Source organism: Esox lucius, chromosome 1, assembly GCF_011004845.1.
Source record: "Esox lucius isolate fEsoLuc1 chromosome 1, fEsoLuc1.pri, whole genome shotgun sequence".
NCBI lineage: Eukaryota > Metazoa > Chordata > Actinopteri > Esociformes > Esocidae > Esox > Esox lucius.
In genome coordinates this window covers 21,118,803-21,144,196 of record NC_047569.1, presented here as the reverse complement: position 1 = coordinate 21,144,196, position 25,394 = coordinate 21,118,803, and the positions used below count along the sequence as shown (strand labels likewise).

The following is a 25,394-nucleotide window of genomic DNA, read 5'->3' as shown; positions in this document are numbered from 1 at the left end:
CCTATCTTTCTTCCTTGTCTACTTACTGTCCTTCTTCTCCTGTCATTTGTTGCCTACCTGTATTTTTTGTCCACTTACACTCCTTGCTCTCTTTATGTGACATGAAAACAGAAATTAAAGATAGGTATGAAATCAAACACTTATTTATATGAAGCAACATAGACATTTTCTGAAAAATATATAATGTTTCCCATTTGTGTTAGGTGTAAGATTAAGAAAAATTAAGAAAATTATATGGCTGCTTCTTAGTACAAGAAACCATTGGCTTACTCAGTTAACTAATTCCAGTTACCATATACACTTCTGTTCAAAAGTTTGGCATTACATAGAAATATCCTTGTTTTCAAATGAAAAGCACATTTGTGTCCATTAAAATAACATCAAATTAATCAGAAATACAATGTAGACATGTTGTAAATGAAAATTGTAGCTGGAAATGGCTAATTTGAAATTGAATGTCTACATACAGAGGCCTGCACAGAGGCCTGTTATCAGCACAATTCAGTCTTGTGTTCCAATGTCATGTTGTTTGCTATAATTTTTAAATTGAGATTGAGTTTATCATTTTGAAAGGCTATGTGATCATGAGAAAACCCTTTTGCAATTATGTTAGCACAGCTGAAAACTTGTGCTGATTAAAGAAGCAATAAAACTGGCCATCTTTAGACAAGTTGAGTATCTAGAGCATCAGCAATTCTGGGACGTACGAGCAAGCAAGAAATACAACTCACAGATTATTTTCTCTCCTATCCATAGTTCCGATGACATTTGTGTCTATTTGAGAGCCATCGACAGTCGGCTAAAGTCATTTTTAATGTATATACCATCTACATTTGTCAGATCTGTTGTCGAACAAGAACCTTTGGTGCAAGGCCAAAAGCAATAAAAAGGGGATGTCAGAACAATTCAGTTGATCCTTAAGCACTCATTCTCAGTGCTAAACTGGAGATATCTGGCCACCTTAGATCACTAGACTCCTTCACATTGAGAATTGAGTTATTATCCCTTGGACCAGGGTTGCCAACCCTTTTCCTAGACAGCTGCATTGACTGCAGGTGTTTTATTTCACCAACCAAGAAGACAAGGTGTATTGAAGTTAATAAATAACTAAGTACACTACATGGGCAAAAGTATGTGCACATCCCTACTAATTATCGAGTTCAGGTGTTTTAGCCACACCCATTACACAAAGATGCACAAAATCCAGCATGTATTCCATTTCAGAAATTTCTGTCTTGCTAGATCTGCCCCAATCTACTGTAAGTGCTGTAATTGTGAAGTGGAAGCGGGGCGGGCTGCCAAGTCTGATGCTAGGAGAACGCTACCTACTGGAATGCCTACTGCCTACTGTAAAGTTTGGTGGAGGAGGGATAATGGTCTGGGGCTTTGTTTTATGGTTTGGACTATGTCTCTTAGTTCCAGTGAAGGGTCATCTTAATGCTACAGGATACGAAGACATTTTAGACAACTGGGTGCTTCCAACTTTGTGGCAAGGCCCTGATTTCCTGTTCCAGCATGACTGCCTTAGTGCACAAAGTGGGTCGATTAAGACATGGTTTGACGAGGTAGGTGTGGAGGAACTTGAGTAGCCTAGACTGAGCCCTGACCTCAACCCCACTGAACACTTGATGATTTGGCATGGCGATTGCGAGCAAGGACTTAGTGTCCAACATCAGTGCCTGACCTCACCTATGCTCTTTTGGCCAAATGGGCACAAATACCCACAGAGATACTCCAGAATCTTGTGTAAAGCCTTCCTGGAAGAGTGGCGGCTTTTATAGCTGTAAAGGAGGGCCAACTCTATATTAATGCCCATGGTTTTGTAATGGGATGTCCATAATGCTCATAGATGTGATAGTGATCTTCACTACCCATACCTTTTAGTCCTTTGCTTTGCCTACTACAGTGAATAGATTACAGCAGGATCAATAAGTGCTGTGCTTGCTCTAACTTGGTTTTGCGGTTCCGGAGGTGATCTCCAATCACCAACTGTCTATATGTGCAAGCAGGAAAAAGATAAATGCTGCAGATACATAAGGAAAAAACATGTAAAAGTAATTTTAGAATGGACATTCTGTGGCCTTGGTTGATACAGGAGCTTCTGTCTCCGGTTCACAGTGTGGGACTTAAACCGTGCAATGTAGGTTTAAGTCCCACACTGTTAAATAAAACATAACAATTCCTGAATGATGAACATTATTTTCCCTTGCTTTTAGCCAACCAATTGGTTTTAATGATATTCAGAAAATTATGCAGCAGCATACTGTTTGTGTATATACGAAGTGGAAATAACAGGTCAAACTAAATGCAGAGGGGTACTTATCGTCTTCTTTCAGTTTTAACTTCAAAGTGGTTGCATGTAGTTGTGTTTTTGGGTAATTTTAGAAGGGCAAAGTAGAAGAGCTTGCATAGAATTGTTTTGTCATATGTAATAGATACAGTGGATATAAAAAGTCTACACGCCTCTATTAAAATGCCAGGTTCTTGTGATGTAAAAGAATGAGACAAAGATTAATCATGTCAGAACTTTTTACACCTTTAATGTGACATATAACGTGAACAATTCAATTGAAAAACAAACTGAAATATTTGAGGGGGAAAAATAAAGAATAAAAAACTCACAATAACTTGGTTGCATAAGTATGCACACCCTTAAACTAATACTTTGTTCAAACACCTTTTGATTTTATTACAGCACTCAGTCTTTTAAGGGTAGGAGTATATTAGCATGGCACATCTTGACGTGGCAATATTTGTCCACTCTTCTTTGCAAAAGCTTTTCAAATCTGTTTGATTGCGAGGACATCCCCTGTGCACAGCCCTCTTCAGATCACCCCACAGATGTCCAGTTGGATTCCGGCCTGGGCTCTGGCTGGGCCATTCCAAAACATTCATCTTCTTCTGGTGAAGCCATGCTTTTGTGGATTTGGATGTGTACTTTGGGTCATTGTCGGGCTGAAAGGTGAACTTCCTCTTCATCTTAAGCTTTCTAATGGACACCTGAAGGTTTTGTGCCAAAATTGCCTGGTGTTTGGAACTGTTCATAATTCCCATCACCCTGACTAAGGCCTGCTTCCAGCTAAAGAAAAAGCATGATGCCCCAAAGCATGATGCTGCCACCACCATGCTTCACTGTGAGTATGGTTTTCTTTGGGTGATGTGCAGTTTTGTTTTTGCGGCAAACATACCTTTTGGAATTATGGCCAAAAAGTTCAACATTGGTTTCATCAGACCATAACTAATTTTCCCATTTGCTTTTTGGACGACTTGATGTTTGTTTTTGCAAACTTCAGCTGGGCTTGGATGTTTTTTCTTTGTAAGAAAAGGCTTCCGTCTTGCCACCCTACGCCATAGCCCATTCATATGAAGTATACGGGAGATTGTTGTCACATGTAGCACACAGCCAGTACTTGCCAGAAAATCCTGCAGTTCCTTTAATGTTGCTGTTGATCTCTTGGAAGCCTCTTTGACCAGTTATTTTCTCGTCTTTTCATCAATTTTGGAGGGAAGTCCAGTTCTTGGTAATGTCTCTGTTGTGCCATATTTTCTCCACTTGATTATGACTGTCTTCACTGTGTTCCATGGTATATCTAATGATTTGGACATTCTTTTGTACCCTTCTCTTGACTGATAACTTTCAACAGTGAGATCCCTCTGAAGGTTTGGAAGCTCTCTGCAGACCATGGCTTTTGCTCTGAGATGCTAACTAAGAAAATGTCAGGAAAATCCTACAAGAACAGCTGAACTTTATTTGTGATTAATCAGAGTCACTTTAAATGATGGCAGGTGTGTAATGACTTCTAATTTACATGAGTTTGAATGTGATTGGTTAATTTTGAACACAGCCACATCCCCAGTTATGCAACCAGGTTATTGTAAGGTTTTTATTTTTCATTTTCCCCCCTCTAAGATTTCAGTTTGGTTTTCAATTGAATTGTTCACATTATAGGTCACAAGTGGAAACATTTCTGACCTGATTTATCTTTGTCTCATTCTTTTACATCACAAAAACCTGGCATTTTAACAGGGGTGTTTAGACTTTTTATATCCACTGTATAAATCATCAGTGTTATGAATACATTAATTACACTTGAAAATCACATATGGGTTGCCATGTTAGTTTCATGAGTGCAGCACACCTCCTCCAGCAATGTGACACACAAAGGAAGCAAATCGTTGGGGCGAACAGATTCTCATGGCATTGTGACGTTTCCATACAGGTAGAAACAATTGTGATACAAAAGTAATGTTTTCCCATTGAAATCATTGCAGCAAAGTCTGACTTAAATCAATAGCAACAAACGTTATTAAATATTGTTTCTAATAATAACGTAAGTAAAACTCCTGTCCAGATGTTGTAAATTATATACAAAACAGTCAAATGTTTGGACACACCTATTAACCTGTAAATGTGTCCAAACATGTATCTGGACCATATATATTCTTGTAGTCACTAGTCAACTCTACACTACTCAAAGTTTACTTCTACTTCAACCACTGAATGCTAGCGATAGCTAGCTGTGCCAACTGTCCCCCCCTTTCTGTGTAATCCAGGTTAGGATGCTATAATAAGAAGTATGAGGTTAGCATGCAGTAATAAGAAATATGAAGGAAGATTGAATTGTAAAAAATATACTTTTGGAAGGGTATGCTGCAATTTACAAACAATATTATGCTTATTCCCCGCAGCAGTCAAGCAATTGCCTTTTCCGCAATGAGTCATTCAAATTTTAGTCTATTCTATAGATTTTGTTTCAGTGGGATTATTGTCTCTAGAAGTTGAGTAATTGCTCCGAGTAGGTCGGAAAGGATTGGCAGGGATGTCAGACAGGGTTGCTTTGCTATGTTGTACTCTGGCTACTTTATTGACAATGACTCAAGTCCTACTGACAATAACTCAACTCCAGCTGACAAGGACTCAATGCCTAGAGACAGTAACTCAATTCTTAACGAGACTGACTAAATACCTGCTGATTCAAATCTAATTGACAACAAATGCGGTCCTACTGACAATGACTCAACTCTTACTGATACTGACTTAATTCCTGCTGACTCAACTCATGCTGAGATGGACATACTGACAACTAACTGGGACAAGGTTTTCCTCTACTAGCTTTATGTGGGTTGTTTTCTGAAGACTGTAAGTGCTGCTTTGGGGTTGGTTGTCATGTCTTGTGGCAGTTAACTGGGCCAAGCAAGTAGTCCCCAAGATAGGCCCCCACCAAACTCCACACACTGTGCAAAGCGGTGTTATAACTCACACATACTGGCTGTTGGCAGGAGAACTATGCTGTCTTCTCCTCAAGGGTTTGTTCTGCAATTGACTCTCTCCCTGACCCAGAGATTTCCTACATGCCATGAATCAACGATTCCCAACAGCCATCTGGGCGTCAATCTTTTCAGTGTCAGAAAGCATGCTCAACTATGGCAAGAATAACAAATGAAACATTAGACGGCAAATCAATAACCGAGGTATGCATTGTCAAGAGAAAACAATTTGCTGAATAGATTTTTATATTATGAAATGGGTTAGGTGTGCAGTACTACAATATGGAAAATTTGTGAGTCAAAAATCTCCATAACTATGTTATGAAGCAAATATTTGCCTATTTCTTGCCTATGACACCAGGTATACAGAATGACTAAAAAGCTGCAGGAAAAGAAACTAGAGCAAAAAACCAACGTTATCGGTTTATTGGCTGCTAGGTTTAAAGGGGCATAGCTAAACAATTTCTCCCACATTGTTTCAGTTTATGATCTCATATTGAATTCTCTTACAGAAAGGCACCCCGAAAATATGGCACCTCCCAATGTATTAATATTTCAACACTCATAATGTGCAACCCAGCTTGCAAATTGCCCATGGAGAATTCTTATTTGCTGGACTATTATATGTGCCACATACCATCCAGGCCTTGGTTGCAGTCTCTCTCTTATGGCATGCACACCCAATTTCTCCTCCCAGACTCTGACATTTTAGCTATCAGACCACCTTTGGTCAAAGGGAAAGAAGAAATCGCCCATAAATATTTGTCAGCGTAGAATCTTTTCCTTATATCTCCTCCCTTCTTTAACCTGTTTCCCCGTGCCCCCTCCTCTCTCCCATTCAGAAACATTATACCGTCCTTGATGTTTTATCATTAGTTTGGTGTGGGGTCCCCCACTGTGGGCTTCTGATGGAGCACAGACAGTAAAGGCATGGAGACAGCCAGCCAATTTATCCCGCTGTGACTTGTCCCCAGCAAGGTGCCAGCACTATCTCTCTCTTTGCCAGAAACAGGCAGATATTCCTCGTTGCAGGGAATCATTCAAACCTCTTAGCACCACTGCATATCTGTATTGTCCTTCGTTTTGTTATTCTCGTAAATTTGTTTGTGGTAATATGAAAGACCTCATTAGTACACCATTAGCTGCTGATGTTGTTTGGGCCTGTGAGTATTGTAGGGGGAGAGCAACAAAGTTGTTTAATGCACTTAATTAACAAAAATAATTACAGTACCATTCATGTACGACTTCCCTACTATCCATTTGATATTTATAAACAATATTTGGTACATCCCTGCAAACAAAAATGTGTTGTTAGGAAATTCCTGGAACATTGAGAAATGTGTAATGGGTCAGCTGGATAGAGATTTCAAATGGATTAAAATGTGCCTGAAATGCTCCTTTAATTACTCATTCCAAACTGTAACCTTGTTACTTGTAACGATGGGGCCACTACAGTAACATCACCTCCACAGGTTATACCAATCTTCAAACCATCTTTTGTAAAACATTGTATATCTTATTACATAGTAATTCGAAATGTATTACCTACTGGGTTTCTATTAAGTTGCTCGCTCTTTTTGCCCTTTCAGCCTGTTCACAAAGAAATATTTGGAAAATAACCAGTAGTCATGATATGCCATATTACATTTGTTTTTACCTAACTCAAGTATGCTTACATAATTTGATCAAGATGTTTTCAGCACTGGTATTACCTGTGGAGTTGATGGTAGTGTAATATCACATTTTGGAAGATGTAGTAGTTATACGAGTGGAATAACGTTCCTTAAGTGAATGTGTAGTTACACATCCTTGCTCTAATTGTTCTAATTCTGCCCAAATGCAGTTACCATGGTTTTACAAAACTACTATGGTGACACAACAGTTCATAATACATTAGTTAAACAGTAATTACAGCAAACATTTGTTTATACTGATTTGAGTTTGAAAGACGTTAGAAATGGCCAGATACCACACACTGCAATGTTGAAACTGATTTTGAATGTACTATCACCAGACAATTGAAAAGCCAAGTGATGCATTAACATGGGTGAAAGATTATTAAAACTGTTTTTAAGAAAGTGTACTTCCGGGAGAGTATTAGAACATAAAGAACCTAAATAATGAACTTTATAGAAGTATTACTGTTTGTTACTGGTAGATTGGATGCTTTCCCAATCCTACTTCCATACTTGCACAACCCATTCCTTAATGGCTTCTCACACGCTTTACTTTCGTTATTTCTTATACATGTGTTTATTTTTTATGTTTTCCATCTAGATGCTCCTACCACTATCCCCACACCCACCACCTTGAACCCAGACAACACCCAAGGTACTGTATGTCCCCACTTCAATCACTCAAACCCCTCAACTGTGTGTCTGCGTGTGCATGCATGCTTGCTTGTGCGCGCGTGTGTGTAGTACTGTAGTATAACAAGGAAGAATGAGTGGGTGAGGGAATCTGGGAGAGGTGCAGGGAAAGGAAGAGGGTGTGAGAGACTGCAGATGGGCAGCCTTAATCAGATTGTCCTGTTGATAGGTGACATGGTGAACGCCCGGCACTGTGCTTTTTCAGTGACACCTGTCACAGCCCCTTCCTTTCACGTTTGATCTGTGAGGATGGAGGAGACATGTCGTCTCGCCCAGCGCTCTGCTATCTTATCAGCATCGCTATGCAGCCGTATCTCAACCTGCTTACGTCCACATCACAGTCACATTACGATGCCCTTTAAATCTCCCCATCAAATCTCGATCACATCTTGCCTTTGTAGGTCTGGAAACAGTGACGGATCATTTTTTTTTCTCTTTTATATGTGATGTGGATGGAGGTCAATTTATGTATACTGTCTGCTGTCGACCCTCTGTAAATGCATTTTAGTTTTGATCATTCATTGTATTCTTTTCTTTTTTTTTACCATTATCAATTTTTTCTCCCCAATTTCGTGATATCCAATTTGTGATTAAGGCCCTGCTTTAGTGCAGAATTTCTGTGAATTTTGGGACAGTTGGTGATATGTGTCTTCTGATGCACATCCAATGCCATTCTGGTTCTTATTACACTGTTTTTTCAACCATGAATTCTAAACTGGAATCCTCACACGCCGGAAGGAACGCACTCTCTTGAACCTTGATTGTGCTCACAGGCACTCAAGCCACCACAAGGAATTGCTAGAAGCACAGTTAATCAAGGCCACCATATTCGATTACGTACCCTCCTGCTTGTTCCCTTTAGGGGCCCCTCATTTATGGAATGAGATATATATATATATATATATTTATATATATATATATATATATATATATATATATATATATATATATATATATATATACAGTAAATGTTAGGCCAATAATGCTATAACGCTTGCAATTTAAAAAAAAAAATGCTTCCAAAATGTGATATTCTACAACAAAATACTAATGTTTTAACTTACCATCTTGTGTGATGGTAATGTATAGGACTAAGTATACATCAGTTCAAGAATTTCCAGAACACTTGGCATGCTCTCCACCAGTCTGTCACATTGCTATTGGGTGACTTTATGCCACTCCATTGTCCTGATGGAAAAAACTATTTTCAGAGTTGGGGAAGCAGGTGTTCTTCCAGGGTAAACCTGTACTTGACTTGATTCATGCGTCCTTCACAAAGACAAATCTGCCTTATTCCAAACTTATGTTTTTATTCAAATTACCTTTGAGGTACTACTTGCACTGTTTTTTGCCATCCAGCTGGTCTTATTGCAAGAGGATAGTGATGACCAAAGCATTGATTTTTATACTTTTCCTCGTTAAATTAGATTTGGTTCAGGTAATCACCCAATCAGTACCTCATTAAGTAAAATGAGGTGTACCTGAGTTGGAATTTAACAGACACTGGAATGGAATGGCTGCCATACATGTAGAGATGCTGATTTATATATATATATATATACACTGAACAAAATTATAAACGCAACACTTTTGTTTTTGCCCCCATTTATCATGAGCTGAACTCAAAGACTTTCTCTATGTACACAAAAGGCCTATTTCTCTCTAAATCTGTGTTAGTGAGCACTTCTCCTTTGGTGTGGCATATCAAGATGCTGATTAGACATGATTATTGCACAGGTGTGCCTTAGGCTGGCCACAATGAAAGGCCTCTTTCATGAGTACAGCTCATGATAAATGGGGTCAAAAACAAAATTGTTGCATTTATAATTTTGTAAATTGTGTGTATGTGAGGTATATATATATATATATATATATATATATATATATATATATATATATAATCACAATTATATTATTTTCTATATTGTGTGCAAAGATTTTGATTTTTGTGTATAATATAATTGTTCAATTAAATTGAAAACCTCTTTATTTTACAAAGAAATGTATGATTGGCAGAAAAAATCCTTACTCTATCTTTTGCATTATAGATTAGATACATTATTTTTTACTTTTTGTGCCGGTTCTCTATGGTAGTCAAACCCATAACCCCAGCATTGCAAGAGCCATGCACTTACCAAATAAGCTACATGTGTGTAGATCAAATAAAATACAAACCCTGTTTCCAAGAAAGTTGGGATGCTGTGTAAAATGTAAATAAAGACAGAATGCAATGATGCGTAAATCATTTAAACCCTCTATTCAATCGAAAATAGTACAAAGACAACATATGAAATGTTGAAACAGAGACATTTTATTGTTTCTTGAAAAATATTTGCCCACTTTGAATTTGATGTAAGCAACACGTTTAAAAAAAGTTGGGACAGAGGCAACAAAAGACGGGATAAGTTGTGTAATGCTTAAAAATAAACCCGAAGGTTAACTGGTAACAAATCAGTAACACGATTGGGTATTAACAAGAAAAGGAACCAGGCAATCCTAGTTTTGCCAGCCCACAATTAGAAGTGATGAATTTTGTTGCTCTGGTGGGATTCAATCTGCGGTTGTGGCAAATGGTGTCTTTAACCACTACGCTATTTAAACAGTGAGTTTTTTTGCACGTGATTTGTGTGTAGAGATGTGGTGTCTGTTTACTTCTGCATTGTCCAATTATTCGAAACTCCATGGTTCTCAAAACGAGTTACCTACATTAGTTAACATCCAAACCAACAACACGTATAACAAGGTTGCTATACTACATTCAACAAATTAGAGGTTATTTCTCAGTTTCAACACTTGATACTATTTTCAATGAACTATAGGGATACATGATTAGCACATCATTGCATTGTGTTTTTATTTTTTTACTCAGCGTCCCAACCTTTTTTGAAACAGGGTTCTAAAATGGTATTTGTCACATGCTCTGTTAACATCAGGTGTAGACAAACAGTGAAATGACAGATGGACACAGAGGAAGATGTTTGTTTACTGGGTCCTGTCGGTTCTTGACACAATGCACTAGTAATGCCTGAGGTACCTGTCATGCAGTAGTTTAAAGAACAGTCTAGTAATTGGGTGGTTGGAGCCTTTGACTTTTCTCAGGCCTTCCCCGACAGTGCTTGGTGTAGAGGTCCTGGATGCTAGATTGCTTGGTCCCGGTAATGAACTCTGCCTAGCGATCTAGGGCAGTGCAGTTGTTATTTCATGTCAAATCTATTCAACCTCTTGAGTGGGAAGATGCACTGACGTGCCCTCTTCAATACTGTATGTATGTGGGCCATGTTAATTCTCTCAGTGATGCGGAACTTGAAGCTCCTGACCCGCTCCACTTCAGCTCCATCAATCTGGATTGGTGTGTGCTCGTCCCTTTGTTTCCTGTAGCCCAAGACCAGCTCCTTTTTCTTGCTGATGTTGAGGGAGAGATTGTTGTCCTCCGCCTACACTGCCTGGTCTCTTTCTCCTGTTTGCTCTCTCGTCACCGTTGGTGATCAAGACTACCAGTGTCATGTCCACAGCAAACCTGATGATGATGTCAAGTTGATGCGGCGTCATAAAGTTGTTGATGAACAGGGAGTACTAAGGTGAAGTACTATGCATAAGCCCCTGTGTTGAGGGCCAGAGTGTGGGGGATGTGTTATTGGCTTGCCTCACCACCTGGGTACCGCCTGTCAGGAAGTCCAGGACACAGCTGCAGGCGGAGGTGTTCAGTCCAAGGGTCCTGAGCTTAGTTACTGGGCTTGCGGGGCACTGCGGTGTTGAACACTGAGCTGTAGTCAATGAACAACAGAAGAACAGCTGCCTGCAGCCCAGATTTGTGAGCTCACAGTGAGTCACTAAGCCACAGAGTGGTAGGAAAAAACTGAGCCAGCCAGGAGGAAAGGGGACAGCGAGAGACGGGATGTGGAGAGGGAGGAGAGTATGCTTGGCAAGGAAAATTCAGGAAATAAAAGTGAGAATGATTTAGCAGATGGGGAAAGGTGACAGAAGATTGCAGTGGTACATGACTATGTAGGTAGGGACTGAGTGGTGAAGGTGAGCAAAAGAGAAAAGACCAAGTAGTGATCAAAGACCAGGAGGGGGGTTATATGTCTAGATCAGTGTTTAGTTAATATCAGCTCAAGCGCATTGCCTTCATTTGGTGTCGTAAGGGAGTGGAACGCACTGGGGTTGAAAAAGGAAAAGGACCGGAAAGAAAGTAGTGGATAAAAATGTATTGAAGTTGGGAGGCCCTGTAAAATGAGTGGTGAGCAATCGTCATGGTGTCAAGCTCATTGAGGAGGTTTCCAAGGGCACTTAATTAAAAGCTGAGATTTACCATATGTATATGTCCCTTGGCATGTGAAACCCCAGGCTCCTACAGAGGAGGTGGTAGTGGTGGTGCAGTGTATTCACTTTGATTCCCACTCAGGCTCTACAGAAGTGATCAGTTCTCATTCATTCTGGTGCTGGAAAGCTCCATAGGCCATTTGTGTGTCTGTGTAGTGCGAGTAAAGAGGCTGAGTTTCTCATCAAATGCAATCAGGTTTACAGTATGAGTGAGTTGTCTGGGACATGAGGACTCTCTAGTACCTATTTTTTAGGTTATTTGAATAGTCCATTAGGAATATTTTACCCTGTAAAAGAGGGGTGAACTTTTACTGTAGGATCTTATGACCACTATACGGTATCCTAACTTTATACAAACCCGATTCCAAAAACGTTGGGACACTGTACAATTGTGAATAAAACAGAATGCAATGATTTGGAAGTTTCAAATTTCAATATTTTATTCAGAATACAACATAGATGACATATCAAATGTTTAAACTGAGAAAATGTATCACTTTAAGGGAAAAATAAAAATATTTAAAATTTCATGGCATCAACACATCTCAAAAAAGTTGGGACAAGTCCATGTTTACCACTGTGTGGCATCCCCTCTTCTTTTTATAACAGACTACAAAAGTCTGGGGACTGAGGAGACAAGTTGCTCAAGTTTATGAATAGGAATGTTGTCCCATTCTTGTCTAATACAGGCTTCTAGTTGCTCAACTGTCTTAGGTCTTCTTTGTCGCACCTTCCTCTTTATGATGCGCCAAATGTTTTCCAGGGGTGAAAGATCTGGACTGCAGGCTGGCCATTTCAGTACCCAGATCCTTCTTCTATGCAGCCATGACATTGTAATTGATGCAGTATGTGGTCTGGCATTGTCATGTTGGAAAATGCAAGGTCTTCCCTGAAAGAGACGACGTCTGGATGGGAGCATATGTTGTTCTAGAACTTGGATATAACTGTCAGCATTGATGGTGCATTTCCAGATGTGTAGGCTGCCCATGCCACACACACTCATGCAACCCCATACCATCAGAGATGCAGGCTTCTGAACTGAGCGCTGATAACAACTTGGGTTGTCCTTGTCCTCTTTAGTTTGGATGACATGGCGTCCCAGTTTTCCAAAATGAACTTCACATTTTGATTAGTCTGACCACAGAACACTTTTCCACTTTGCCACAGTCCATTTTAAATTATCCTTGGCCCAGAGAAAACGCCTGCGCTTCTGGATCCTGTTTAGATAAGGCTTATTTTTTACTTATAGGGTTTTAGCCGACAACGGCGAATTGTGTTCACCGACAATGTTTTCTGGAAGTATTCCTGAGCCCATGTTGTGATTTCCATTACAGTATCATTCCTGTATGTGATGCAGTGCTGTCTGAGGGCCCGAATATCACAGGCATCCAGTATGGTTTTCTGGCCTTGACCCTTACACACAGAGATAGCTCCAGATTCTCTGAATCTTTGGATGATATTATGCACTGTAGATGATGATAATTTCAAACTCTTTGCAATTTTTCTCTGAGAAACTCCTTTCTGATATTGCTCCACTATATTTCGCCGCAGCATTGGGGGAATTGGTGATCCTCTGCCCATCTTGACTTCTGAGAGACACTGCCACTCTGAGAGGCTCTTTTTATATGTTGCCAATTGACATAATAAGTTGCAAATTGGTCCTCCAGCTGTTCCTTATCTGTACATTAAACTTTTCCGGCCTCTTATTGCTACCTGTCCCAACTTTTTTGGAATGTGTAGCTCTCTTGAAATCCAAAATGAGCCAAAATGAGGCATGACATTACAAAATGTCTCACTTTCAACATTCGATATGTTATCTATATTCTTTTGTGAATTAAATATAAGTTTGAGATTTGTAAATTATTCCATTCCTTTTTTACTCACAATTTGTAAAGTGTCTCAACTTAAGGCAATCGGGTTTGTACATTTATGGGTCTGATATTCTATAGTTCAGAGCTGCTGAAAAATGTGTGGTGTGTGAGCTTTTGCCGCAACCCTTCCAACCAATCCAGTTATTGTAGAGGATACATATTGCAAACGCGGAAATCGCATCACAAGCTCTCTCTTTGTGCCGTGTTTTCACGGTAGCTAAACCAGAGGCCTATACTAAAAAGCAGGATTTGGGATTAGTAAGCTAACTTCAGGTTGAACCCTAGGTTGTCAGTGTCACGACAGTGGTTCACTTGTTACAGGGTTACATCGCCATTGTAACTTATGCTGCACACCTAACCTACTCCGGAGCAGATAATATTTGCGATAACAGATCAACATGTATAGAAGTACCGCCTACTGACCAATCAATTCTCGACTGAAAATGGCATTACCCTTGTATGCTGTGGGTGATGCGGAGAACATAAGCAAAAACACGGTCTGACGCACAATTCGCAAGGTGATTCTTGCTCTAATAGAGCTACTTCATACATTTGTTGGGTTCCCAGGCCACTTGCCCACGCAGTCTATTAAAGAGGGCTGAATTACACTGGTGTAGCGGGGTGACGCTGGGCTGGTGTGCAAGCCGTCCTTTGTTCTATGTGTTGCTAAATCTAAGCAACACATTCATTTAACAGAGTGCACAATAGTAATTATAGTCAGAACTAGTTGTGCCTTAATGATAGGGCAGTGATAAAGCAATTGTGTTGCTTTTATATATATATATATTCTTCACTTTTCTCTAAAATTATCATTTGATCTTCTTGAATAAAATATGCAGCTCCAGAATACTTAATAATAATAACTTTATTTATATTGCACTTTTCTAGTACAATTACACAAAGTGCTTTACACACAGAAAAATGTAAATACATAAAAATAGATATATGAATACAGCTATATATATATATATACACTCACCTAAAGGATTATTAGGAACACCATACTAATACTGTGTTTGAACCCCTTTCGCCTTCAGAACTACCTTAATTCTATGTGGCATTGATTCAACAAGGTGCTGAAAACATTCTTTAGAAATGTTGGCCCATATTGATAGGATAGCATCTTGCAGTTGATGGAGATTTGTGGGATGCACATCCAGGGCACGAAGCTCCTGTTCCACCACATCCCAAAGATGCTCTATTGGGTTGAGATCTGGTGACTGTGGGGGCCATTTCAGTACAGTGAACTCATTGTCATGTTCAAGAAACCAATTTGAAATGATTCGAGCTTTGTGACATGGTGCATTATCCTGCTGGAAGTAGCCATCAGAGGATGGGTACATGGTGGTCATAAAGGGATGGACATGGTCAGAAACAATGCTCAGGTAGGCCGTGGCATTTAAACAATGCCCAATTGGCACTAAGGGGCCTAAAGTGTGCCAAGAAAACATCCCCCACACCATTACACCACCACCACCAGCCTGCACAGTGGTAACAAGGCATGATGGATCCATGTTCTCATTCTGTTTACGCCAAATTCTGACTCTACCATCTGAATGTCTCAACAGAAATCGAGACTCATCAGACCAGGCAACATTCTTCCAGTCTTCAACTGTCCAATTTTGGTGAGCTTGTGCAAATTGTAGCCTCTTTTTCCTATTTGTAGTGGAGATGAGTGGTACCCGGTGGGGTGTTCTGCTGTTATAGCCCATCCGCCTCAAGGTTGTGCGTGTTGTGGCTTCACAAATGCTTTGCTGCATACCTCGTTTGTAACGAGTGGTTATTTCAGTCAAAGTTGCTCTTCTATCAGCTTGAATCAGTCGGCCCATTCTCCTCTGACCTCTAGCATCAACAAGGCATTTTCGCCCACAGGACTGCCGCATACTGGATGTTTTTCACACTTTGTAAACCCTAGAAATAGTTGTGCGTGAAAATCCCAGTAACTGAGCAGATTGTGAAATACTCAGACCGGCCCGTCTGGCACCAACAACCATGCCATGCTAAAAATTGCTTAAATCACCTTTCTTTCTCATTCTGACATTCAGTTTGGAGTTCAGGAGATTGTCTTGACCAGGACCACACCCCTAAATGCATTGAAACAACTGCCATGTGATTGGTTGATTAGATAATTGCATTCATGAGAAATTGAACAGGTGTTCCTAATAATCCTTTAGGTGAGTGTATACACACACAAAAAAGTCAAAAAGGAAGGTTTGGAGTGAGGAACAGAAGGGTTTTTAATTAAGAGACCACTACAAATTGAAAACATTCCTTTTAAACCTATTTGGAAAGGAAAGAAAAAGTTGTTGTCATCCCTCTGAGCCTGGATCCTCTCTAGGTTTCTTCCTAAAATTTGGCCTTCTTAGGGAGTTTTTCCTAGCTACTGAAATCCAACACTACTGTTGTTTGCTCCTTGGGGTTTAAGGCCGTGTGTCTCTATAAAGCACTTTGTGACAACTGCTGTTGTAAAAAGGGCTTTATAAATACATTTGATTGATTGATTGATCTCTTAATTGTTTCCGGAGCTGGATATATTATTTAAAAAAATAAAGGAAGTAAAAAGTATAGGCCAAATATAAAATCTCAATGATAAAATATTAATTATAAAATATTAGAAATCCATGTAATATATATATATTTTTAGGTACGATTTAAAAGCATACACTGACAAAGCATCTCTGATATTCTGTGGTAGGCTGTTCCAGTGTCTAGGGGCCTATATAACAAAGGCTCTGGAACAGCCACTAGTCCTTTATCAGCTGATCTGAATCCATGTTTGCAATTGTTCATATGCTGCAAACACCGCCCCTTTTATGTGAATGCGCTCATCACTAGATTGGGAAAACCTGGGTTGATTGAACAAATTGATAACCACTGTGGTGACAAATGAATACACAAATATTGAAATACAGACTTATTTTTGGATATTTGAATTACTTTAATTATGTTCGAGTTTTTTATTTAAGTATACAGGAATTTTCTAGAGTTGGTAGTAGGGCCACAGCGGGTGAAGGAGTGTTCCAAGTACTGGTCTAGAACACAATTCAGTCTCCCCTGATTAGATGAGTCTGAATGATATCTGGGGGGAAAAAATTGGCCCCATAGATATTAATTTGAATATTATGCGTTCGGTGAATCTTTCTTACTATCAGAAAATGGCCACACCGATAAGCTACTGTATATTCGTTCTGTGATGGAAGGAAATTCTCTTTCGGAATTGAAGTGAGTCTCCTCTTGCACTGGCAGACAAGGTACAGTGATACATTGGGCCCACACATCTTTATGTAATCCTCATATGGGAGTCGTTGTTTAAACAAGTTTTGCATCAATCAAATGTATGGATAAGCTAAGCATTGTAGAGACCCCCCTGGCACAACAACACCCATGGTGGAAAGCAAAATAAATAAATTGTGAAATCAGCAAACAAGGATTACTAAATGAAACTCCAGACAGCTGGCAGGCACCACGTCCTACTGAACACAAATGCAGCAAACCGAAGGTTAGTAGGTGGATAGCATCACAAAACATCAGCTAGAAGTAGGATGTACGGGCTGCAAGCCACATGAGAACACGTCACTTGTCACTACTGCAGATAGTAAGCTGCTTACAGTACCTCGGTTTTGAATGCAGGATAAAGTACTGAATAACATTTTCAAAATAAGGAAGACTGCATTCAGCCACAGGTCCCTGTAGAGCAATAATGTGTGGGGTTGTCATCCATAGCTTGCCAACAACTTAGGCTAGATTAAACGAAGGAACAATGTCTTGAATCCAACAAACTACAGTAAGAATGTGTCATCAGCAGACAATGTCCAAATATGCATCTGCCTTACAGCAAAAAGAAAAAAAAACAGACTGCCGAAAGTACACATACTGGCGGGGAAGAGAAGGTCTGGCCAAAGATCTCGCTTACAGAATCTGGCCATAATGTTCTGAAACTTGGCTTCCGTGTCCACTTCCAGAGATAAATCCTCAAAACATTTGTTGTTTTGGTTGTTTTGATGAATACCAACCAACCTTGAAATCTACATTCTAACAACCTATGTCTGTTAATTAGACCTCTTTAGGAGAAGTCAAGGAGATAGTCCAACATGGGGGTTTCTAGAGTTAATAACACATCTGGAGGAATCTGCCTGTCTAGGATGGTTCTGTAACGTATTTCAAAATAATAACAAATAATGGACGCCTACTGTACTTTGCATATACAACCCTGTTTCCAAAAAAGTTGTGACTCTGCTTAAAATTCAGATAAAAACACAATGCAATGATGTGCAAATCATTTAAAAACAAAGACAACATATGAAATGCTGAAACTGATGAATGTTATTGTTTTTGGATGTTTACCATGTTTACCACTGTGTTGCATTATCTCTTCTTTTAACAATGCTCTGTAAGTGTTTGGGAACTGGGGAGACAATTTTCTGTAGTTTTGAAAGTGAAATGGTTTTCAATTCTTGCTTGATATTGGACTTCAGCTGCTCAACAGTTCAGGGTCTCCTTTGTTATATTTTTCTCATCATAATGTGCCAAATATTTTCAATGGCAAAGCAAGGCCTTCCCTTAAACAGATGTTGTTTGGATGGCAGCATACAGTGAGCGAAAAAAAATATTTCATCCCCTGCTGATTTTGTAAGTTTGCCCACTGACAAAGAAAAGATCAGTTTAGCATTTTAATGGCGGGTTGATTTGAACAGTGAGAGACAGAATAACCACAAACAAAACAAGAAAAACACATGTCAAAAATGTTATAAATTGATTTGCATTTTAATGAGTGAAATAAGTATTGGATCCCCTCTCAATCCTAAAAATTTCTGGTTCTCATGTGTCTTTTATTCAGGTAACGAGCTGATATTAGGAGCACACTCTCAAAGGGAGTGCTCCTAATCTCAGCTTGTTACCTGTATAAAAGACACCTGTCCACGGAAGCAATCAATCAATCAGATTCCAAACTGTCCAACATGGCCAAGACCAAAGAGCTGTCCAAGGATTTCAGGGACAATATTGTAGACCTACACAGGGCTGGAATGGACAATAAGACCATCGCCAAGCAGCTTGGTGAGAATGTGATTATTGGTGCGATTATTCGCAAATGTAAGAAACACAAAAGAACTCTCAATCTCCCTCGGTCTGGGGCTCCATGCAAGATCTCACCTTGTGGAGTTGCAATGATCATGAGAACGGTGAGGAATCAGCCCAGAACTCAAGGCAGCTGGAACCTTAGTCACCAAGAAAACAATTGGTAACACACTACACCGTGAAGGACTGAAATACTGCAGCGCCCGCAAGGTCCCCCTGCTCAAGAAAGCACATGTACAGGCCCGTCTGAAGTTTGCCAGTGAACATCTGAATGATTCAGAGGAGAACTGGTTGAAAGTGTTGTGGTCAGATGAGACCAAAATCGAGCTCTTTGGCATCAACTCAACTCGCCGTGTTTGGAGGAGGAGGAATGCTGCCTATGACCCCAAGAACACCATCCCCACTGTCAAACATGGAGGTGGAAACATTATGCTTTGGCTGTGTTTTCCTGCTAAGGGGACAGGACAATTTCACCGCATCAAAGGGAAATCTTGGTGGAGAACCACCTTCCATCAGCCAGGGCATTGAAAATGGGTCGTGGATGGGTATTCTAGCATGATCCAAAACACAGCCAAGCCAACAAAGGAGTGGCTCAAGGAGAAGCACATTAAGGTCCTGGAGTGGCCTATCCAGTCTCCAGACCTTAATCCAATAGAAAATCTGGAGAGGGAGCTAAAGGTTAAAGTTGCCAAACGTCAGCCTCGAAACCTTAATGACTTGGAGAAGATCTGCAAAGAGGAGTGGGACAAAATCCCTCCTGAGATGTGTGCAAACCTGGTGGCCAACTATGTCAGTTTCAACATTTGTTATGTTGTCTTTGTTCCATTTTCTATTGAATATCGGGTTTAAATGATTTGCACATCATTGCATTCAGTTTATTTTTTTACATTTTACTCAGCGTTCCAACGTTTTTGGAAACAGGGTTGTATAAGTATTACTGTCAACCAATAAGATACAGTTATCAGCACCAACTGGCGACACAGAGGAATCCAATGTGTGCATCATACAGACAGGGGCAATATACTGGAAATAAGTGGCTTGATGTAGTGTTACATTTGGCTTTTTAAGTGAATAATGACCAAACAGGGTTGGTGTCCTGTCATTGTTGCATTGATACTGTGATACTATCAGATACTCGAGAGATTCTCTTTATGACCATATGTGGTTTAACGTGAAAACTATGTACCTTTAGAATTGTTTTAAATGTCCTGAGAGCAACCAAATAGCTCAGAGTCGACCTTGTAGAGAGACCTGATTTAGATTGTAGACTTATCTTTCTATTTTAAGATCCATGAACTTGGCTGTCAAAATGATGACAGAGTCAGAACGGGTATCTTTACTGATGCCATGTTTGACTTTGAATGTTAGTTTTCATGACCTCAGGGCTCAAAAGGGAATCAGCAGCAGAGGTTTCTGTAGCTGTTGTAGTAAAGGTTGCTAGGTTGCCCAACTCCCATTGGCGAGTTAAGCAACAAAAGGCCAAGAGTATGCAGTTTAATTGTATACAAATTACTCTTCATTATGGTTTGCTGAATGCTGCACTGGAAACATTTGAATAACTCCTCAGTAATCTTTGAGAGACAGGAATAAAACAAGGGTTTAACATGATTAAAGTTCTCCACTTTTATGAAACACTATGGCACAGGAGCCATGTTAACCTGCCCTGCAATGCATTACATTGCATTACTCTAATCTGCATACTATACCTTCTGTTGGCATTTTACACTGTTGTATACTTTCACAACAAAGATTAATACTTTGCTAGAATATGTTTGCAAGCCTAAGATCCATTGATATTGAAACATAAAGCACTGTACAGTGGTTTCACATTGTACAGAGAGAATATTCATTGGCCTTCATATGAATTCTTCATAGGAACACATCAGGGATCAATCAATCAATCAAATGTATTTATAAAGCCCTTTTTACATCAGCAGTTGTCACAAAGTGCTTTTACAAAACACCCGGCCTTAAACCCCAAGGAGCAAACAAAAGTAGTGTTGAATTTCAGTGGCTAGGAAAAACTCCCTAAGAGTTCAGGGATGACTTAAGCTAGTTCCTCCCAGCCCTGAGCGCCACACAGTCCTGTGATGTATTTGAATTATATTATCCAAAGGAATGGGTAAACACACAGCTCTAAAGCTGCCATTTTCTATTGATCCACACAAGCAGCCATCTCTCCATGTGGCCGCTCCACTTCCCTCTCAGAAGCTGAGGGAAACATTCTGTTGGGTTCCATTCTGAACAAGTTGTTTCCTCTTTGTGTTGCTACTAGTTCATGTAGAATGCAGCTTTTCATTCCCACAGTGTGTTGCTTCCACGCCCTGTTAGATTTTTCTCTCCTCTGATAAGTGGTTTCTTTTTCTTTCTCCATCTCCTTGGTGTAGCCTAGCAACAGGCGAGAGAGGCAGCGGTTCAAGGCCTAATATGGTTTTGTGTTGAGGAGGAGCAAATGCCATATTAAGCACCAAACCACAGAGGCGTTTGTACATCTCTGTTGTAGAGCTTTCCAACCCTTCACGTTTTATATCTGCTGCCCTATCTCAGAAAAATAAATAAAATATTAGTCAAGTTCTCAGCATTCCTAGTTTATTTATTTTTTAAGTAGTGTTTTATGTGCCCAGAGAGCTCTGGGTAGAGATTAGGCAACCACGATTAGTCAATTGTTTATTGGTTTGATAAAACCTGTTTTAATTGATCTACTGTTCTGTATGTACACCTACCGTTACTTGATCAAAGTATTATTGAAATGAGTGCATTATAAATGAGTTTTAAAGCGGCTATAGACTGTTTTAAAGTACAGATACAGAGTACAGGGCCCTCCACACCTGAAGGTCTTCAATTCACATACGTATGTATGAGGAATTTACTGAAATGACATTTTTACTATTATAAAATAGCTCACAAACAAGTACAGTGCCCATCCTAATTTCTAAGTGCTGTCATTCTGATTGGTTTACTAACCTAATGCAACACTCCAGGCACCTTGAACAGATTTCAGCCAGCAATATAAAAGAGAGTGGATTCTGGTACTGTTTCTGGGGCTTGTTTTTATCAGTAAGGTGGTAGAAGTCATTCTGATTCTACAGCTCAAGGGGAATAAAAGCAGTCTACAGAGGTAAAGCCGTTGCTAGTCAAACGTTCAGAGCTGATCCCAGGGATGGACATCATATCCAGAGTAATCTCCTGCTAACCCCCCTCCTTGCCTTGCCTTGACTGGAGATAGAAGAACCTGATCAGAAACGCTTCCCACAATTCAAAGTGATCTCCGTGAACAGCTCAAATCACTTGATACGTCTACGCTAACAATGTGCGGATGTGCACGTTGAATAAATGAACTATTCATAAAAAGAGGGTGAATGTTGAGAATTCTGTTGAATGGGATCTCCAGATCCCCCTGGTTTAACCACTGGTCCAGGTGTACAGGCTCAGTGGCTGCAGAAGGATTAAGTCTTCCCCCACACAAGGTTCCCACAGTTCCTGTTTAAGCTGATGGCTCAAGAGTGTCATAAAGGATATTATGTATACAGAGCCGTAGATAGGCCTCCAGCAATGCTGCCTGCCACCAGACATACAGCATCTCCATCAAACCTGTATTCGTGTGCTGCAAGGATGCAAGCCTACCACAGCCCTCCATCCACTACCATCCCACCAGACTGAACCCATACGCCAAGGGAAGACCTTTCATCAACAATGAAAGAGACGATGAACAACTTTAACTGGCACTAATCCTGAAAAATAAAAGGAACATTATACCCAAACTGTTCTCCTCTGTCTTCTGTTGTGAGGCAATTTGATTGTCATTGACATAAGCTGAAATGGATTGGAGTGGAACTAGAGGACGTTTGCTGTTTTACTGTAAGTGTACATCGATACTGTCGCTGTTTTTAATAATTTGGTTATCATGTTTTATTACTGCCTGCTCTGTGACATGGTCCACATGCACACACACACATACACACAAATAAACACACACAGCTGTGAAGAAGGCCCATCTGTTTTATAGCTTCACCATTGAGAGCATCTGGCTGCATTAGCACTTGGTATGGCAGGAGCAATGCATTCCACTGGCAAAGTGCTACAGAGGGTAATGCCGACTGCCCAGTACATCTCCAGGGCCAAACATCTTTGCATTCCAGGACTTCTCTCCTTGGTTGTGTCAGAGGAAGCCCCGGAAGATAGTCACTCAAGCTATCCAATCCATAGCCTATTGTCCCTGCTGTACAGATTAATCAATTGTGAAACCCATAACAGCTTGTACCCCCGAGACAGAACACTATTAAATAGTTAATATAATGTAATATCTTGTCTCTCATTTTGGCTGGGTGTTTGCCATTTCTTTCTTTCCTTGTATATAGCCTTGTCATTTCCATACCCAGTTTTTCTCCCCAAATATGTGAAATGTTATTTCTTTAGCTTTATAGAAAGTCAGACGCAGGCTTTAATATGAAGTTAACTTGGTATTCTTTCCACATTTATTAATTTGTAAAACTAAAACTGAAATTAAGCTCTAATTACACAATGCACTGTATAGTATACTGAAATAAAGTTCTCATTTCAGCGATACATTTACTAAAATAACTACAAAGTATAAAGGATGTTAACCTAGGGACTCAGAATATGCACTAAATTGTTGTATGCATTACATTTCCTTGCCTGAGCTGTAGCTGTAGTCACATACAGCTACGTAACCACCTAGAATTGTCTACACTAGTAAAACCTACAAGGTAGTATAAGCTAACGCTTTCTTTGAAGTTGTATAACAAAATCAAAGTTACATTATTCAACAATGGGAAAACTATGTCAAAAGTAATGCTCCGTACTCAAATGAACTAGTTGTGTGCCTAAAGGTGACAGAAACAAGCAAACCTCTACCAGGCACAAATCATGACAGGAAAGAACAAAAGAAGCATACAGACCACATGGAGAAGTATCATCTACGGGAGAGTTGACCTCTGAAGTCACTTTATTTCCATAGAAAGCATCTACAAACAAAACACTATGTGGTGCTTAAAACAGATAGTAAATGCCCTTTATGTATGCCATAACACAATTTCATTATGATCATTCCCAGATGATTCGGCATAGTTGAAATATGTCTTCCAAAGAACCTCTAATGGCATTCTGATCAACCAGGAAGTCTATGCCAGAATCTTTAGATGGTAGAAGGAACACACTTCGGCCTTCTACCTTTACTGAGTTCACAGGCACCCAAACCACAAGGAGTGACAAGGCAAGACAGTTTCTCTGCAGAGATGGGAGTACCTGCCAGAAGGACAACCATCACTGATGCACTCATCAGTCAGGACTGTGTGGTAGAGCGGCCAGACCGACAGCGCTCTGGAGAAGAAGGCATATGACGTGCCGTATGAAGGACTCGAAGAGCAGGAAAAATATTATTTGATCTGGTGAGACAAACGTAACTGTTAGGCCTGAATCCCATTTGGTCTGCTGAAAACAATGTACCGCTCATCATCTGATTAACACCATGCCTATGGTGAAGGATGGTGGTGGATGCATCTGGCTTTGCAGAAGACTGAGGACGAGGATTCATCTTTCAGCACAACAACAAGCCGGCGGTGCTGGACTGGCCTCGGGAGAAATCTGTATGTCCTTCACTGGCCTGAATTTGAACCTCATTGAACATCTGTGGGGAGACCTGAAAATTGCACTTAACATATGCTCCCCATCTAATCTGACAGAGCTTGTGAGGATCTGTATGGCAGAATGTGAAGAAACTGTCAAATCCAGGTGTGCACACCTGCCAAATGCTCTTCTATGGACGTACTTAATAAAAAGACTGGATACTTATTTATATTAGATATTTCAGTTTTCAATTCTCGATAGATTGCAACATGTTTTTTTATCAGTTAGACATTAGGTCTATAACACAACAAAACATGAAGAAAGGGAAGGGGTCTGTACTATTTCGGGTGACACTGTATGTTATTGACACAAGACAGAACAGTGGACCCAAATGCGGACACAATGGCAGGATAGGTTCCGTAGAATGAGTTTAATCACTGGTTGAGGGGAAAGCAGTCTTGTAGTCAGTGGGTATGTGAAGGTCGGCAACAGAGCAGACTGGCAGAGGTACACTGGGGCAGACAGACTTGTTGGTCGGTGGTCAGGCAGAGGTCAGTGACAGGAGCAGACTGGCAGAGGTACACTGGGGCAGACAGGCTTGTTGGTCGGTGGTCAGGCAGAGGTCAGTGATTGGAGCAGACTGGCAGAGGTACACTGGGGCAGACAGGCTCGTTGGTCGGTGGTCAGGCAGAGGTCAGTGAGAGGAGCAGACTGGCAGAGGTTCACCGGGGCAGGCAGGCTCGTTGGTCGGTGGTCAGGCAGAGGTCAGTGACAGGAGCAGACTGGCAGAGGTACACTGGGGCAGACAGGCTCGTTGGTCGGTGGTCAGGCAGAGGTCAGTGACAGGAGCAGACTGGCAGAGGTACACTGGGGCAGACAGGCTCGTTGGTCGGTGGTCAGG

The 25,394-nt window shown here is 40.3% G+C and overlaps 1 protein-coding gene and 1 long non-coding RNA gene across 3 annotated transcripts in view; one reads left to right on the top strand and one right to left on the bottom strand.

The window, feature by feature from the left end:
- Positions 1-25,394, bottom strand: part of LOC109616512 — a 54,323-nt gene that overhangs the window by 12,846 nt on the left and 16,083 nt on the right. The gene's annotated exons all lie outside the window — the stretch shown is intronic.
- Positions 1-25,394, top strand: part of cadm1b (cell adhesion molecule 1b) — a 271,115-nt gene that overhangs the window by 236,080 nt on the left and 9,641 nt on the right. Inside the window, exon 9 of one of the 2 annotated variants that reach the window (XM_010892247.3) lies at positions 7,546-7,599. The exons of the other annotated variant lie outside the window; for it this stretch is intronic. Coding sequence (XP_010890549.1) covers positions 7,546-7,599 — 54 coding nt within the window. The remainder of the gene's footprint in view (positions 1-7,545; positions 7,600-25,394) is intronic. 2 annotated transcript variants of the gene reach the window in all.